The sequence below is a fragment of the Phalacrocorax aristotelis genome, chromosome 4 (assembly GCF_949628215.1).
Source record: "Phalacrocorax aristotelis chromosome 4, bGulAri2.1, whole genome shotgun sequence".
Lineage (NCBI taxonomy): Eukaryota > Metazoa > Chordata > Aves > Suliformes > Phalacrocoracidae > Phalacrocorax > Phalacrocorax aristotelis.
Genome location: NC_134279.1, coordinates 83,760,226 through 83,776,680, shown reverse-complemented (window position 1 = coordinate 83,776,680; position 16,455 = coordinate 83,760,226). Strand labels below are relative to the sequence as shown.

At 52.5% G+C, this 16,455-nt stretch overlaps 1 protein-coding gene across 9 annotated transcripts in view; it reads left to right on the top strand.

Annotated features, from left to right (window-relative positions):
• Positions 1-16,118, top strand: part of DYSF (dysferlin) — a 105,473-nt gene extending 89,355 nt beyond the window's left edge. For all 9 annotated transcript variants that reach the window (XM_075092284.1, XM_075092279.1, XM_075092282.1 and 6 more), the window contains 5 exons: positions 6,023-6,122; positions 7,810-7,988; positions 8,685-8,794; positions 9,135-9,282; positions 15,836-16,118. In XM_075092284.1, coding sequence (XP_074948385.1) covers positions 6,023-6,122; positions 7,810-7,988; positions 8,685-8,794; positions 9,135-9,282; positions 15,836-15,874 — 576 coding nt within the window. In that variant the 3' untranslated portion in view covers positions 15,875-16,118. The remainder of the gene's footprint in view (positions 1-6,022; positions 6,123-7,809; positions 7,989-8,684; positions 8,795-9,134; positions 9,283-15,835) is intronic.
• Positions 16,119-16,455: the final 337 nt, after the last annotated feature.

Genomic DNA, 16,455 nt, shown 5'->3' with positions numbered 1-16,455 from the left:
TGCCAGCGGTGGGGCGCGCGGGGACGTCCCCAGGGCAGTGCATCTTGCGTGGGGGAGGCTCACGCCGCTCAGGACACGATGCTCTGAATCAGCTGAGAGCTCACGGGCGGCCTGGGCTCGGCGTATTTGTCAGAGAGGGCAGGCGTTCACCCTGGGGTTATGCGCGTGGCCTCTCCGTTGTTTAATTTTTAATATAAAAACCAGCGAGCCGTGTGAGGTGTCTGCAGCTGGGTCCCTGCGTCGTCCCCTTCTTCTGTTACGTTGTCGCTGGATCTGCGGGGGGTACGAAGAAACCTCTGTGCTCTGGCTGGCTTAGTTTGAAATTTTGAGTATCAAGCACTGATTTTTTTTAAAAACAGTTAGTATTTTATTAGATTGAAATTTTCATTCCTCTTGGGTGTCGGAAAGCTGAAAAAAAGGCTGTTGCCTTTTAAATTTGGACTTTTCCCTCTCCTGTTTCCTGTCCTTTATCGTGTCCTTCCCTGCTTTTCTTGGTGACATCAGAAAGCAAAGCAAAACACAAAATGTTCCTTTTCCTTCCACATTTAACCAAAATGCAACATTCTGAATGGGCTCCAAGTACATTTTTTTTTTTCAGAGGAAGGCAGATTTAGACAAGGCGGTTGCATGTTTTGTGCTGTAACGGGACTGCAACAAACCGATACGACACGACAGTCTTCTGTGAAAGGACGGGGCAGCGGCCGTGACCTGGGGCGCACCGGCAGCCTCTGAGATGCTCAGGCAGGAGTTACTGTGGTGAATTTTGCTTTCCAGTGGATGTAGGGAGAGGGATTAGCGAAGCACGGCTGTGTCGAGAACTGAAGGACCAACAGTGCCGTTCACAAACCGGCCAGGGCTGGGGCCCCAAGGCTGGGGGCTCCCTAAAGGGCAGCGGGATGGCCCCGTGTCCCTGGAAAAGCCTGATAAACTCGGCCAGAAGAAAAGCGTGGGAGGCTGAGAAAATAACGTTGCAGCGATCGATTCCAGGGACTGGAATGAGAGCGTGTGCCCCAAGGCAAACACTATGACTATTTCACATTTATGGTGTGGTGGTGCCTGGAGTCTTCCTCCAGGTGTTGGCAAGGCTGTGCCTGAGTGCGCAGCAGATGCTGCACGCTTGGGAGTTTGCTCAGCTGCCATCCTGATCAGGGGAAGGTGCAGAAATCCAAGGGCCGCGAGAGCTGTGGTGCAATTGTCAGAGCTGGCAACAGCGGGGGGGTCAGGGGGGTGAGGCAGCCTGGTCCAAATGTAAAAATGAGCGCCCTCGGCTGTCTGCTTGTTACAGCTAGATGAAATGTCCCAATGGGATGAGGTTCAGGGCAGTTTGTCAGCACCTTGAAGGATGGTCCTGCAGGACAGAATCCCAGCATCCCAGAGTGGCGGGGGTCGGAAGGGCCCTCGGGAGCTCACCCCGTCCCACCCCCTGCTTGAGCAGGCACCCCCAGAGCAGGGGCACAGGGCCGCGTCCAGGCGGGGGGTGAATGTCTCCAGGGAAGGGACCCCACAGCCTCTCTGGGCAGCCTGTGCCCCTGCTCTGGCACCCCCACAGGGAAGGGGTTTGTCCTCCTGTTCAGGGGGAACTTCCCGTGTTCCAGCTTGTGCCCGTGGCCCCTTGGCCTGGCGTTGGGCACCACTGAAAAGAGCCCGGCCCCATCCTCCTGACACCCGCCCTTCAGGTATTTATAGGCACTGATGAGATCCCCCCTCAGCCTCCTCTTCTCCAGGCTGAACAAGCCCAGGTCTCTCAGCCTTTCCTCCCAAGGGAGATGCTCCAGCCCCTGACCATCTCCGTAGCTCTCCCCTGGACTGTCTCCAGCAGTTCCCTGCCCTTCTTGAACTGGGGGGCCCAGAACTGGACGCAGCACCCCAGATGTGGCCTCATCAGACAACCTGTCCTGGCTCCTGCAGGAGAAGAGGCTCTTCTTGGCTGACCTCTGAGGGGTCCCCAGTGTGGCTGGGGGTCCCCAGCTGCTGCAGGATGAGGGACCTGATGCTTTCCCACATGCACGTGCTGAAGCAGGACAGGCTTGCTCGGGTGCGAACATGCTGGGACCTCTCTGCCTCCCCGCAAAACCATGGTTGCTTCTTACTTTGTATTCCGTAGCACATAAGCAACCCAGAAGAAATGCAGCCCTGTCAACACTTCCCCAGTGATACAAGCTGATTTTTCTTTCCTGCCTCCCCTGCTGCATTATTCACAACCGTAAAATATTCACCAGCCTCCCCTCTCCCCCCCCACTGCAAAACAAACCCCCAAACAATAATTCAAGCCCCCTTCCTTCCCATGTCTTGCAAAAGGCTAGGAAATAAATTTCTTGCCTTGGCTTGTTTTTATAGCAAACTTTCGTAGCTAGATTTAATCATGGAGGCAAATTTCACACTGCCTTGAAATGGACCCATAAACTTAGCTCAGCATCAAATTCCTCCTTCCCCAGCCTGCCCTTACAGCTCTGCTGTGCCGTGTCCCCAGCTTCACGGGGCTCTGAGGAGCAAAGCTTCGCCACCAGCCAAACCACATTTACAGCGTTTTTCCGCAGGAAAGGCCAAAGCTGTACAGCTCGTGCTAGCGCTGTACGAGCTCCACATTGCCACCCGGAAAGGGTCAAATCCTGCCTCAGTCACCCTCCGTCCGGCAGGGAGCCCCCAGCAAGCCAGGGCTTTGCTCTCCGGGGTCAAAGTGGTGCTGGGGAGGCAAGGGGGTGCGGCGAGCATCCCCCTGGCCAGGGCATGGCTTTTGTTCGCTTTGAGTATGGGCAAGCGCGTGGGCGTTGCAATGGGGAGGAGGGACGGCGGAAAGCCAGAGCCCTGTACGTTCGCCAGCAACTGCGTGGTCAGTCCCGGGACACACTTATCCGGTTGTGTTGTGCTGCGTGGGAGACGAGCGTAAGGCACTGCAGCACCTGCTGGCTCGGAGCTGGGTTCGAGGTGCTCTCCTCCCGTCCTGGGAGAGCTCGGCCAGCGTCACAGATGGGGAAGGAGCCCACAAAGAGGAGGGGGATTGCTGCGGCCGCTCAGAGACTGGGGCAGTAATTTGGGTCTTTTTTTCCTGGTTCCAGCTGTTTCCCCACCTGGGCGCTCACAGGACTGGGTTTTCCAGCCCGCAGCACCTTTGCCAGAGAGCAGAGCTGCCGTGACCGCAGCTCCCCCTCAGAGGGGCTGCTCAGGTGCTAGGTTTTGCTCACGTTCCACTCCAGGTGGATGGGACGGTGCAAAGAGAAGGTCCGACATGTGCCTGGAGAGGGGCCGCAACCCAGGCAGCAGCGCAGTGATGCTCTTGGAGCATGGACGTGCCTGACAAATGCCGCTGTGGAGAAATCAGCCCCCGAGCCCGGGACGTTAGGTATCGCTGGAGAGGGAGAGGCACCTGCGGGACACGTGTCATCCTCTCCCGAGGTGGGCATGGACGGGGGTGCCTGAATTGCCCCAGCGAGGGGCCGTGGGAAGGAGCCCGTGGTGTCTCACTGAGGTGCGCACCATGGGAGGTGGCTCTTCCTCCACCTCGCCGGCCCCACATGAGCCTTTCCAGCCCATGGGGAGGTCATCTGGCCGCCGTCTTTAAGCGTGGGTACGTGGTTCCTGGGGGCTTTCTCCTCTGGATGCCTAACAACCCTTCTGCAGTGCAGGACCCAACCAATACATGGAAGGGGAATAAGCTCTTTCCCCTTTTAGCAGTTTTAATTTAAAATTACTTTCACTGGGAAAACAAGTCCGTCCATCCCCCCTTGGATAAACATACATTTTAATACATTGCAGTGAGCAGAGGGGGAGAGATGGAAGTTTCCATTGACTTTATTTTATTTTTCTAGATTATAAAATATTTAAAATGCATAAATAAAATGCTCCATTGCAAAAATGCTGGCGTGTTTTTCCAAAGCAAGGCGGAGAATGGAGCTAAATTGAAATACGACCGTCCAGGGTGATCTCTTAAAGTGAAACCAGTTTCAATGGGATTTAAGTGCCCACAGTTTCCCTGCTTGAATATTTATGTTCTTATGGAGTGTGACACATTCTTTTTTCCCCCCCTTTTTTTTTAATATTGCACGATATAATGAATCAGAGTCTTGTAGCCACCGCCGTGGATTTATGGTGCTACGTATGTGTCATGAATAATGCTGAAGTTTCCTGGTTTTAATTAAATCTGTTCCGTTTATGATACTGACATGTTGCGGGAGCGCAGCAGGAGGCATTGCCCACAGGACACACCTCTGAGCCTGGCTGTCAGTAGGCACCGGTCCTGACTCTGCCTCCTCTGTGCAAGCGTTGGCTGGAGCCAGAAATAACAGGACCTCTGCTTTGTGTGCGTCTCTGTCTCTCTCCTTCTGTCCTAATACACTGCTTAGTCCTAACTCTCAGGCATCTTGTGGCATCCCAAAAGCGGTATTAGATCCCTGTTGGGAAATATTGCCGGTTGCAACCACATAAATAACAGGTCTTGTGGCGTGGGCACGTATCCACCATATACTACAATGATGTGGCCGCAAGGTCATTGTCCCAGTAACGGGATTCAAACCCTCCTTGTTAGCGAATCTGATTTAAGTGCTCCCCTCCACTGGCTTTTGGGGGAGTGTTGGCCTGACTATGCAGAAGGCAGACCATCGGCCTTGCTGCTGACCTACCCACTGCAGTAACCGGGCCGCTGCAGCCGCGAACGTCCCGTGGGAGAGCGTTCTGTAAATCATCTCCTCTCCAGAAAGCAGAGATCGCTGCCTCATCCTATTGCAGAGCTCCCGTACGGGTGCTGCCCCCCAGGCAGCGGCTATTCCGTATTACCGTGGTCAGCTTGCAGAACTGAGGAATGACGGCTCCTGCGCTGCGCAGGGGCTTGGTAAAAGATGATAATCACGGGGGATGCTCATGGTGTAATTTTCACTCTAGGTGCTTTGCAAACAGCCTTCTGCGACTGCTGCTAAACCTTTCCACAGGGTGTCACAGCAGCTCTAGTGGCAGGGAGCAGGCAAAAGTATCTCCCATCTAATAGAAATGAGAAGGGCTTGTGGACAGTGACAGATGTCACGTTGTAAGGACTGAAACCGAGTGTCACAGCGGCGCCGCTCAACTGGTGGTACAGGGAGCCAGGCTCTGGCCATCGTGGCTTGCTGGAGCTCTGAATCCGTCCTTTCTTGAACTTGGCCGTAGTAGTAGGCACGGCAAGCACATCGTGTAGCTTGGCAGCAGCCCGGTGCGATAGCAGCAGCAGATGTACCGGCATACCACGGCCAACTCTAGCGTTCACCTGTCCTGAGAATGAAAACCTGGGAGATGTGCCGAAACGACGAACAAAGTCATTTGAGAACCGAGGAGCCCACCACACCGTGAGCTGCTGTGACAGCACCAGCCTCTTTCTTTACATATTCATATTTAGTAAGTAAACTTGAGAGCCCCAGGCTGCCTACAGGCGGCGGGGTGTCTGCAGGTCGCACCTTGGCCAGCTGCACACAACTGCTTACACCAGGGCAGACAGCAGATCAGCAGTGGTGGGCCCGGGCTTGTGCCGGGCTCTGGCTGCTGGCAGAGCTGGGGTGGGAGATGAGCAGGAGGGAAGGGGATGTATTTGAATTGCCTGCCGTAAGTGCTAATTTAAGTGTTATTCCTATATTTTTTTCCTTTGATTAAGATGAAGGCGAAGTTTGGCAGCACTGGCACTCAACACTCGTTGCTCTCGCCACCTTGGAGAGCCACCCTCACCTAAATCACGTACCCATGATGCTGCCACTCCAAAAGGTCCTATTTGCAAGCTCATGGTGCCTTTGTACTATAATATTGTCACTAAATTAAGGCACAAGTTGATACCAGCTCAGCTTGGACAAGCATCTTGGGTGTTCCCCTGAGCATCCTTGTCCAAGAACAGGTCAGAGCCAGTGCTGTCCTCCGGCTCTGGCCCCTCCGAACCGCAGGAGGACACAGCGAGGGCAGTTACGCTACGGATTTCTGCTGCTGCGAGGCCGGAGTAGCCAGGCTCTCTGCCCACTTCTGCTAACAAGCGTTTTATTTTCCCTTGGCTTCTTTTCTGGTGTGATTTCAGGAGCACTTCTGGAGCTTGGACAAGACAGAAAATAAGATTCCACCGCAGCTTATCTTCCAGATCTGGGACAATGACAAGTTCTCTTTTGATGACTATTTGGGTAAGTCAGAAGAGCTTTTTGGCTCCGTTCCTGCTGATGCAGACAGAAAGGAAAAAGCTATTGAATCCTTTCAGGATATGAAGAAAGTGCAACAAGACCAGTTTAAGCCACTGAACAGGATTCAGTGTCAGCGTAAGCTCAGGACTGATGATAAGTGGTTTGTATTAGGCAGATTTCCAGTCTCAGCCTGCGGCAGCCTGTTCTTGGGCTGATGTAATGCTGAGAGCACCATCAAGTCCAGCCGGCCACCACCTTCCAGGGAGGCCCCAGTTCTCCGTGACTCAGCTGAGCCGTGCTGAAATGTGCTCTTCAGGCCCAACTGTGTATTTGAGCTGAGACCACCAGGCAGCACCACGGGCATGACCTGGGATGTTCAGACATGAGCACGGCTCGATCCAACACCCGCCTTTTTCAGTGCTGGCCTCGTTAATCATCCTCAGAAATCTAGGTGCTGGGCCATCTTGTTTAGACTGGGCTCTTCCTAGAAAGGTTGGACTAGATGATCCCTGAGGTCCCTCCCAGCCTGGCATTCTGGGATTCTGTGAAAACAAAAACCTCTACTAAGAAAGAGAGCAGAGCCGTGCAGCAGATTATCTGTGTGGAAGCTGGAGGCTCCATGATTACAAGTTTTTTGGTTGGATCTTGGTCTACCTTTCTTCTTGCCACTAAAGAAATTTCAAACATCAAAAGCTTCACTGAGGAAGTATGTGATCAGGATCCTTCTAAATCCTGTCTTTGATTAATTATGTAGGCTGAGTGCCACAATAACCTCTCCAAGGTGTGTTTTCCAGTTCTGGCTCTGCACGTCATGAGCTCTTAACTGCCAACGTTACTTTTTTTTGCAAATTCCAACAAATAAAAGTGGTCTTTGGCTCTTGTAAAGCACTTTTCATCAATGGTCCTCAAAAGCACTTCACAGAAAAGCTAAAATACAGGCATGAAACTGTAGGTGAATTGTCCAGAGCTCACAAAACGCCGCTGTCCCTCAGCTGAGCCACAGGAGCAGACCCTGAGTATGTTCTTGGCCGTTCCTAACCATAAGGTAAATTAGGGTAGCAGTGTAAATTAAATACAGGCACTTTCAATTAACGCTTGGAGAACTGAGCTCGGCTCCCCTAAAGGCTAGATAAATGTGCTGATTGCTGGATCACTCTGCGAAGGAAGCTATCAAGTTTGTGGGGTAGCCTTTGTATTTAGTCTGCTGCAGTTACTGACCTGGGTGGGGCAATAAAATAACCTGTCTGGAGATCTGCAAGCCTCCTGCCCAACGCTCTTACGCTGACTGGGCTGTGGGCACGTGCAATTTGAGTTTCACCTCAACCTCTTAGTCTTCAATAAAAATCTCGGCCTGCCTGGTTGACTTCAGTGCAAATCATCCAGCGTTACCGCTGTGTAAGTCAGCGGATATTTTTGCAGCCTCTTCTAGAAGGGCTTCGTGGCTCAGGTCTTCCTAAGCGCAATGGTGCTGCCGAGAGCTCGAGCCCTGGGAAGAGCTGCTGGCTAAAGCTAGTGCTGTGCTTGGAAATAGGGCTACACCTGAGCCTGCTCTCTCCCTTGGTGTGTGGCTGTCTGCCCGGGCTCTCTGAGGTCAGCAGGGTGCCGCAGTGAATATCTCACCAGGGAAACCACCCACGTTTTAAGGACCCGTTACACCGAGGTGCCTTCCCAGTAACGTTCCTCCCTGCAGGCTCCATTCAGATGGATCTCAACAGGATGCCCAAACCTGCCAAGACTGCCGAGAAGTGCTCCTTAGAGCTGGTAGATGAGACCTTGTCCTCAAGTCGCTTTGTGTCACTCTTTGAGCAGAAAACTGTCAAGGGATGGTGGCCTTGTGCTGCTGAGCAAGATCAGAAGAAGATCCTGGCGGTAAGGCGGGCTCTTCACATGTTTTCTTGGGGGGCAACTCGCTCAGAGCATTGAGGAGGGACGTGGCTGGGGCAAGCATGTGCAGGATGCCATGGTTGGGGCAAGAAATGTGGTCCCGGGCTGCGAATTTTACAACCTGGACCAGCTTTTGTCAGCTGGATGCTTCCCAGGATTTGTCCAGTGCCATGCAAATGGCTCAGAAGGAATAATTTGTTCTGGGAGATTTTTGCTGTGGTGTTTGGAACGTGCCACCTAACTTGACTCTGTACCGTATCTATTCTTAATGACATTGTGTTGTGACAAGTACCAGGGAAAGGTTTCAGCTGCCAGACCGATATATTTCAATGCAGGTGTCTGGGCTCCTCTTCAAGCCTTTGGCCACTGTTCAATACAGGTACAGGAGTCCAGGCAGTGAATTAAGTCATTCAACAAAAGACCCCCTGAGTCGGTTGCCTAAACTTGGGTGTCAGTGCCGTTTGAGATGTCCGGGAGTATCCCACGAGAACGCTGTCGTGGGCAGGTGCGGGATCTGTATGACATCCACCCCGAGGTCCTCATGGTCTTTGTTGGTAGTAGTTGGGTTACCCTCAAAGCAGTTTTTCCTTCCCCGGTCACTATTTTGCATCATACATTCGTTTCTCACCTCTCTTTTCTTTTTCTTTTGTTTATGAGCTTCTTTTTGTTTAACCCACACAGGGCAAATTGGAAATGACTCTGGAAATTGTGGCAGAACAAGAGCATGAAGAGCGGCCAGCTGGCATGGGTCGGGATGAGCCAAATATGAACCCCAAGCTGGAAGACCCCAAGTAAGTGCACCTTGGATGGAAAATAACCACCGGGGCACCGAGTTCTCAAGGAGTAAGTTGAAAATCCGGGTTCCCAATTTGAGGTCTGCCGCCTGCAACGGGTTTGCTCCTGTGTAGGCCCCGTTTCTGACCAGCTGAAGCTCAGACAGCACAAGCTGAGACTGTGCAGGGTGGCTGGGAGGCTGGTGCGGACCACCACGGAGGGCATTTGACATGGTCCACCCAGAGGGACGTGGGTTTGCAGGGTGAGCAGCCAGCTTGTTACAGCGGGGTGTGCCCATGGGGTTGGGGATCCAGGAGGGTGAAACTCAGGAGTGACCTCAACTTTGTTTGGCTCCAGGCGCCCAGAGACCTCCTTCCTGTGGTTCACCTCCCCGTACAAGACCCTGAAGTACATCCTGTGGAGGCGGTACAAGTGGGTGGTTATCCTGGCCATCGTGCTCTTCGTTTTGCTGCTCTTCCTGGGGATCTTCATCTACGCCTTCCCGGTACGACGGGTGCGGGAGGGGATGGGGGGGCTGACCAAGGTCTTAGGCGTTCCCCGAGGTCTGTGGCTGACAGAGGTGGTCCCGGTGCACGTGGCTGCAAGGTCCCGTGCTGGTCCCCGAGGAACAACCTCTTGGACGAGGATGGGTCAAAAACCAGAGCTGTTTCTGGTCTCTGCTGCAGGCTCACAGCGAGGCGCTCGCGTCCTTGCGCCCGCGTTTCAGCTCACGTCCGGCGACGCTGGGGTTAATTGATTGTTTTTAATGAGGTTCGAGCAGGTGATGTCGGAGGTTGCGGGGCTGGTGGGAAAACCCCCGGCGAACACGCGGCCTCGTTAGCGATGCAGCCATCTTACAGGGCTGAGCAGCGGCAACAACCGCGTCGGTCTGTAACTGTTTAAAGATGCAGGGGGAGTTTGTAGGTGTTCGGGCAGCCCCGTCCCTCGTTATCAGGGCTTGGAGCACTTCATACCAATGTAACGTCTGAAACGAGGGGGAGAGTTTTCACCTCATTAATCAAGAAAGTGGCTTTTTCTTGCCTTACTGTCAGTTCCACTGGCAAAACAAAATAAATAAATAATGGAGCCCTGGCCTTCCAATTTGGCTTGGGGTGGGTTTTTGTATCCTCCTCTGTTTCTACGCTGGAATAATTCACGCTGGCTCTTGGATGCCATTTCCCCTCCTCCCAGACTGATAAGAAAAATGACCCGCCTCTCTCTTTCCAGCACTTAACAAATTCTGCTTCTTGTATATGATTTTTTTTTTTTTTTTTTAAAAGAAAAGAACTCACTGGGGTAATTTATAACTTCATGTGAGAGAATGCGGCTGCCTTTTGCAGATGGCTTTGTGTGCTTGCAATATGCAACCGAAAAGCGAGGTGTGGAATTTCTTCTTGCCATCGTAATCACTTTCAGATGATTTGAAGTCGTGCATGCTCGGTCGTTCCCGTCGAGAAAAAAGCGGATGGGATTAGATCATGGCTCTCCCCATCTCTATATCCTCGTATCCATGGGAAGGGCTGGGATACTTGTCCTGCTGGAGAAACGATTCCAGAGGTGCTAAGTAGTACGAAGGAGGAAATAATGGTGCAAGCGCAGATTTGTGCTGCATCGCCCCCTCCCTGCCCTGTACTCAGAGCCACTCCTGGAGACTCCCCTTTATGTCAAGTAGCAGAAACCAAGCCTTTTCGACCAAGAACTCAGTGTTTCCCTGAAGATGCAAGTGGCTTTGCATTTGTGCCAGTGGTATCATACAAAAACAATGCTGAGAGAAGAAAAAATCCTCAAACTATAAATATTGATTTACCCTCATTATTACTTGGGATTTTTCCCTGTTTCCTAGCTAAATGTTGTTGTATTTAATTTCATTTTGGTCGGGTCAATTTTTAGTCGTATTTTGAAAAAGTAAGGCCATGTTTCATGGAATTTTTCTGTTTTTATGTTCTTGGCCAGCTTCCCCTAGATTTTTGAGGTCCCTGGTTCTGTATCTGCTTGGAGATTTAGTTCCTTTCCCATTTCATCAGGCACTAAATTTGGCAATCGCGCTGGCGATGGTTTGCTATGAAGGATGCCCCTGGCATCCCGACCTTTGGCAGGGCTCACCATTACGCCCCTGATTAAATGCAAGGAAAAACAATCTCTCCTCACTTCTGTTCTGATCTGTGCGCCAGGAGCACCACCAGGTCCCCTTTAAAGTAAGGGCCTTGCTGCATTTAGCGCTGTATATGTAACCGTGCCACTGCGCATGCAGTTTCGGGGTCCCGCGCTGCAGGTGGAGGGATTTGTGTGTGTCCTGCCCCCCTCACCCTGGGCAAAGGGGTGGGGGGTGGTGGGGAATCCTCAAGGGAATGCTGTTAGGGCATGGGGGCCGTCGGTCTGAGCAGGCAGAGCGTAAGGAACAGGGATACAGGGATGCTAATGGGTGTATAGAGAGGTGAAATTACCCTTATCCTGCATCCGTTGCCCTTTTTGCTATGGCCTTGCACGAAGAGCTCTTCCACAGCTTTCTGCTTGCTGGGACCTCCACGGGGACCCCCAGGGGTCTCCCAGTCTTTGCTTCTCAGCAGCTGGTCTGGGGCTCAGCAGCAGCCTTGGGCACTGCCTGCAGCCTGAGTGCCCTGCCTGCAGCATGAGAGCCCTGCCTGCAGCCTGAGTGCCCTGCCTGCAGCATGAGAGCCCTGCCTGCAGCCTGAGAGCCCTGCCTGCAGCCTGAGTGCCCTGCCTGCAGCATGAGAGCCCTGCCTGCAGCATGAGAGCCCTGCCTGCAGCCTGAGTGCCCTGCCTGCAGCCTGAGTGCCCTGCCTGCAGCATGAGAGCCCTGCCTGCAGCATGAGTGCCCTGCCTGCAGCATGAGAGCCCTGCCTGCAGCCTGAGTGCCCTGCCTGCAGCCTGAGAGCCCTGCCTGCAGCATGAGAGCCCTGCCTGCAGCCTGAGTGCCCTGCCTGCAGCATGAGAGCCCTGCCTGCAGCCTGAGTGCCCTGCCTGCAGCCTGAGAGCCCTGCCTGCAGCATGAGTGCCCTGCCTGCAGCCTGAGAGCCCTGCCTGCAGCCTGAGTGCCCTGCCTGCAGCATGAGAGCCCTGCCTGCAGCCTGAGAGCCCTGCCTGCAGCCTGAGAGCCCTGCCTGCAGCCTGAGTGCCCTGCCTGCAGCATGAGTGCCCTGCCTGCAGCCTGAGAGCCCTGCCTGCATACAGCCTCTCCACCTGGGAGTGTGGTGTACCGTACACCAGATGCTGCCAGAGAAGTCTAAGCACTGGCTCCAAATCTTGTCTTGTTCGGACTCTGCCCGAGACACCAAAGGAGGATATCTTTTACCTGAGAAATATATATCCACAATATGCCCTGGGAAACTAATGGTCCCGTGAGCTAAGCTAGCCCTGCATAGGTCACCCTCCAGCCCAGACAGGCAGGAATCTCACCTGAAAATGAACCCAGGGCATTTCAATTGGCTCTCGGTAGAGAAATGGGATTTTTTCCCAATTTATTCCTATTGCCCATATAGTGCTGAAAGCTTCCAACCACAGCCCCGGCTTTGTGGTCAGAGTAGCTGGAGAGTGAGAGTAAATGTCCCATTCGAAAGCCATGTGCTTCCACCCAAAATGGTGACGGGTTGCCTGCGGTTCCCAACAATAGTGCCCCAAAACGGTGGTTCAGGCTTTTCAGTGAAAGTGAAGCTGATGCCTTGGTCTTGTTCAGAATACCCGTCCAGAGGTGCTTTACACCCCAGGGAAGTATTTTCCCAATGGTGTGAGAAACAAAATATTCTAAAATATTATATGCAAATGTTCTGCGAAACATCTATACCTTTAGAGCTACTTCAGGGGATCAGAACCCTTTGAAGACGCGGTGCCTTTGTGCTTCCCCCATCCTCAGGACACAGAGTATGTGAGATCGATCATGGGCTGAAACAGAGACCTTCCCATTCCTCCTCTCAGGCCTCCTCAAAGTCCCCTTCCCAGGAGAGCTTTGTGCAACCAGCCGTGGTTTCCCAGCCAGGGAACGTGCCCTGGCTGCCCCGGTGGGATCTGGGGTCCCTGGAAGGAGCAGGAGGAGACTTGCAGGAGTGGGGAAGGGTCTGGAAGTGCTTCAGGACGAAGAGGAGGTTTGTTGGGACCCATGGGGAGCTGGGAGCACTGCAGTATGGGAAAGTCAGGCACAAGTCCATAAGAAATCAGTCATCATTAGCGCAGCTGTTTACAGAGCAACTCATTTTAGTGGGTGAGAGGCCATTTCCAGCTGAAAAGCCTTTTGGTTTTGGGTGGAAAACTGCATGGTATTGCAAATTTCCATAAAAGAAGTTGTCTAGTTTTACAAAAATGGGGAAAAAAATGTTGAAAATCTGATATTCTGAGGTTCATTTTTTTTTTTAACTTGGGCTTTTCCACCCAGTCTTAGTGTCGTATTACTCACTGGTTTGCCTTAGCTTTCTGCGCAGAGTGGTTGTCATTACGGTCTGTACAAGCTACGACTCCGGGAACAGCGTTCCCTGGATATTTCCTATACGATTTCCTCAGACGATCCTTAGATTTAAATTGACATCAGAAGACTCCTTAAACAACAGGCGAAAGTATAATGAGATCCAGTAGCTGGATGCTGGAATTTAGAGGGACTCTTCCAGTGGAAATAGGATGCCAGTTTTTGAGACGAAGAGTAATGAGCCATCGGAACCGTTAGGCAAAGGCCGCGGTAAATTCATCGTTGCTCGAGTCATCCACGCATCGAGACCGAACGTCTTTCTACAAGACATGCTCTAGTTGCACCCCATACTCCTGTCCAGCAGTGCTCATTTGGGGCACGCCGTGGGGCTTTTTGGAAAGGCCCAGCGACTCTGATGGACTTTTCATCTGACGTTGCCACAGCTGAGAGGAGCTCTGCCTTCTGCTGTGGGAACGGCTGAGTGAAAGTCTTGGGCTAGAAACAAGGGCAGAAGAAAAGGTTATAAAAGTCCAGCCCGGGCTTCTGGATCTGTAACGTGTAGGGAACACTGCGGTGAAGTTATGTCCCTGAATCAGTGATTATTGTAAAGATTTTAGTGGCCACCACCATAGAAAGATGTAATGCTCCTTCCAGCTGGAGTCAGCTGCGCTTCGCAGCACCATGAAAATGTTTACTACCTTTTAAAGCTCTGTTTGTGTTCTGCAAGCCCAGCGTTGCTTCCATTGCCATTAATTCTAATTACGGCTCGCTTTCTGTGCTGACTGATAATCCTGCTTGCCTTTCAACACTTGGTTAATACAAATTCATAGCTGGACAGAAAACGTGCTACCCTCCAGATCGCAACCAGTCAAATCATAAAAAATAGGAGCGTTTTGGAGGATAGACTGTGAAAGACAAATGGATGGGTAATTAATTCGAAGGTTATATGTCACTGGAGGCTTTTCTAATGACTTCTGGTAAACTGCTCTAACTTTGCTTGTTTGATTTATGGCATTATTAGAAATCCTCAGCTGGCAAACTGCCTTATAATTTGCTACGCGTTGTAATTTATCAAGATGCCTTCGGTCAGACTTTACTCCTGTTGTGTATTCTTTCTGTTTTTCTTCTTTTCCCCCGTTCTTCCAAAGACCTTGCTGGTAACTGGCATTAGGCTTTGTTTCCAGAGTTGTTTTTTGAAAGTGACAGAGTGATAGAACATCCTGTACCAATTAAATTCAATATGCTTGGGAGGCACTTCCAAATGGGGGAGTATGTGGTCGAGGGGGTTTGAATCAGAGCTACTTTAAATATAGCTCTTTCCAAACAACCTAAGCACCCGCCTTCGCCTGTATTTTCACTGCGGCCTTGATAAGCAGCCTTTACGCAGCTTATTCTTTTTCCCGGCGCTGTCACCTTCTGCCAGGGAAGGAATTGCGCGTATCATAGGCCAAAATACCGCGACACCTCATTTTCCGTGGCAGCCCCGTACTTCGCCGCGCAATAACAGGGACAGCAGAGGTCCCAGAGAACAGGCAGAGGAAGGTCTTGCCTGGGGTGTCTGCCCTTAGGAGCGAAACCCTCCCCAAATGCTGGTGCTGAAGCAGATGGCGGCGGCGTTAAGGGATGCAGACAAGGCAGGGAAAAAAGATTCAGCAATAGGTTTGCCTTTCTTGATTGCCTTTGGCAGAGTCTCTGCAGACAGTCCTTGGACCTGCGGGCCAGGTTGGTACTAAGAAACTAAACCGGGGTGGGGCAGGGCTCGAGAACCACCCTCTTGCTGTTCCGACCAACTGCTGGCATGATCCTGGGCGCACGTTTTGGCCCGTGGGGAGCAAAGCTCTCCAAAAAACGTCATGGCACATCTTGGTGGATGCTTGGGGGGCCAGGGCCCGTTCCCAAGGGGTCCAACGCAACAGGCAGAGCAGATGAGGGCACCAGTTTTGGGGGGATCGTGGGGAGAAGGAGCCATAAGGATGCAAGGTCAGGGCTTGGGTAGTGAATACAGCCTCAGGGTTTGTGGGGGAGCGGCACAAAGAGAGGGTGGAGGGGAAGGGGCGCCGGCATCCCGGGGGGAGGGGGAGGCTGGAGCAGCTCAGCAGAGCTGGACGTGTCTCCTCACCTGCAAGAAGGCATGTGGGCGCTGGCATGGTGCTGGTGGGGAGGTGCCAGAAGTCTCACGTGGGTATGAGGAGGGGGAAATTTATCTTAAAAATCCATGGAAGGAGCAATCAAAGAGTAGAAGTGACTCCCGGTGCTCACTTCTTGGCGCTTGCGACCAGTAGCCTCTCCTGGAAGAAGACAAGACCCATTTTCTCATGTGTCTTGGGCTTTCTACCACCCTCGCTAGCGGGGATGTGCTTTTTTCCCGTGTCTGCAGCCCCGTCTGCGGTTCTGTGCCATGGCCTCTTCAGCACCTTCCCTCTCCGGTGTGGGGATGCAAAAATACAGCTGGCAGCAACAGGACAGGGAGACGGCGGTTGCTGTGCTCCTCTTCTCTCACCTCTCTGCTGCTGGTGCAACGGAGCAGGAGCAGGAGGAGAGGATGGGAAGGGTGGAGGTCAGAAAGCGCTTTGACCTCCACATGCCGCCCGGCTGTACCTGCCTCACACCAGCTTCTCCTTCCCTTGTTTTTCCATCCCTCTAGAACTATGCTGCTATGAAACTGGTGAAGCCTTTCAACTGAAGCTGTGCTGGAAAACACCTGAAAGGTCTGGTGCCTGCCAGAGGGGTTTTGGAAAGCAGCTGCAGCTCTGCACTGGATCACATCAGCAGATGGAGACAGAGAAGGAACAGCCTCTCTCAGGCCCTAGGCTGCTGCCAAAATGAAGATACAGCTTGCCCTGATGCAGTATGCGGGAGCCCACCTGCAGCGCTCGCCTCGGGAGCAGCACGTAAACAATACCTGCTCTGAAATATTTCTCATTTTACTTCCTTGCCTGTCTCCTTCTTTTGGGGGTGTTTGGGGTTTTCTGTTTTTGTTAAGCTGCTCTGATTTGTAAAGCTTGAATACCAGTGCAAAACTGAAGGGGGTGTGGGTGGGGGGAAGGACCTTCTCAGGTGTAGCCCGTGAGCGTGCAGACACGGTGCAGACCTTGGCGGAGCAGTCGTGGGCCGCTGGCGTGAGCAGCACGTGGAAGCCAAATCTCTCCTGTTCTGAGCACGCTTTTCTTCGCGCTCTGAGCACGCCTCAGTTTTCCTTCGCCGTGCAACACCTATTACCAGTTTTATAGATATGCACAAAGTCTACTGGAGGTGAAATGTGCT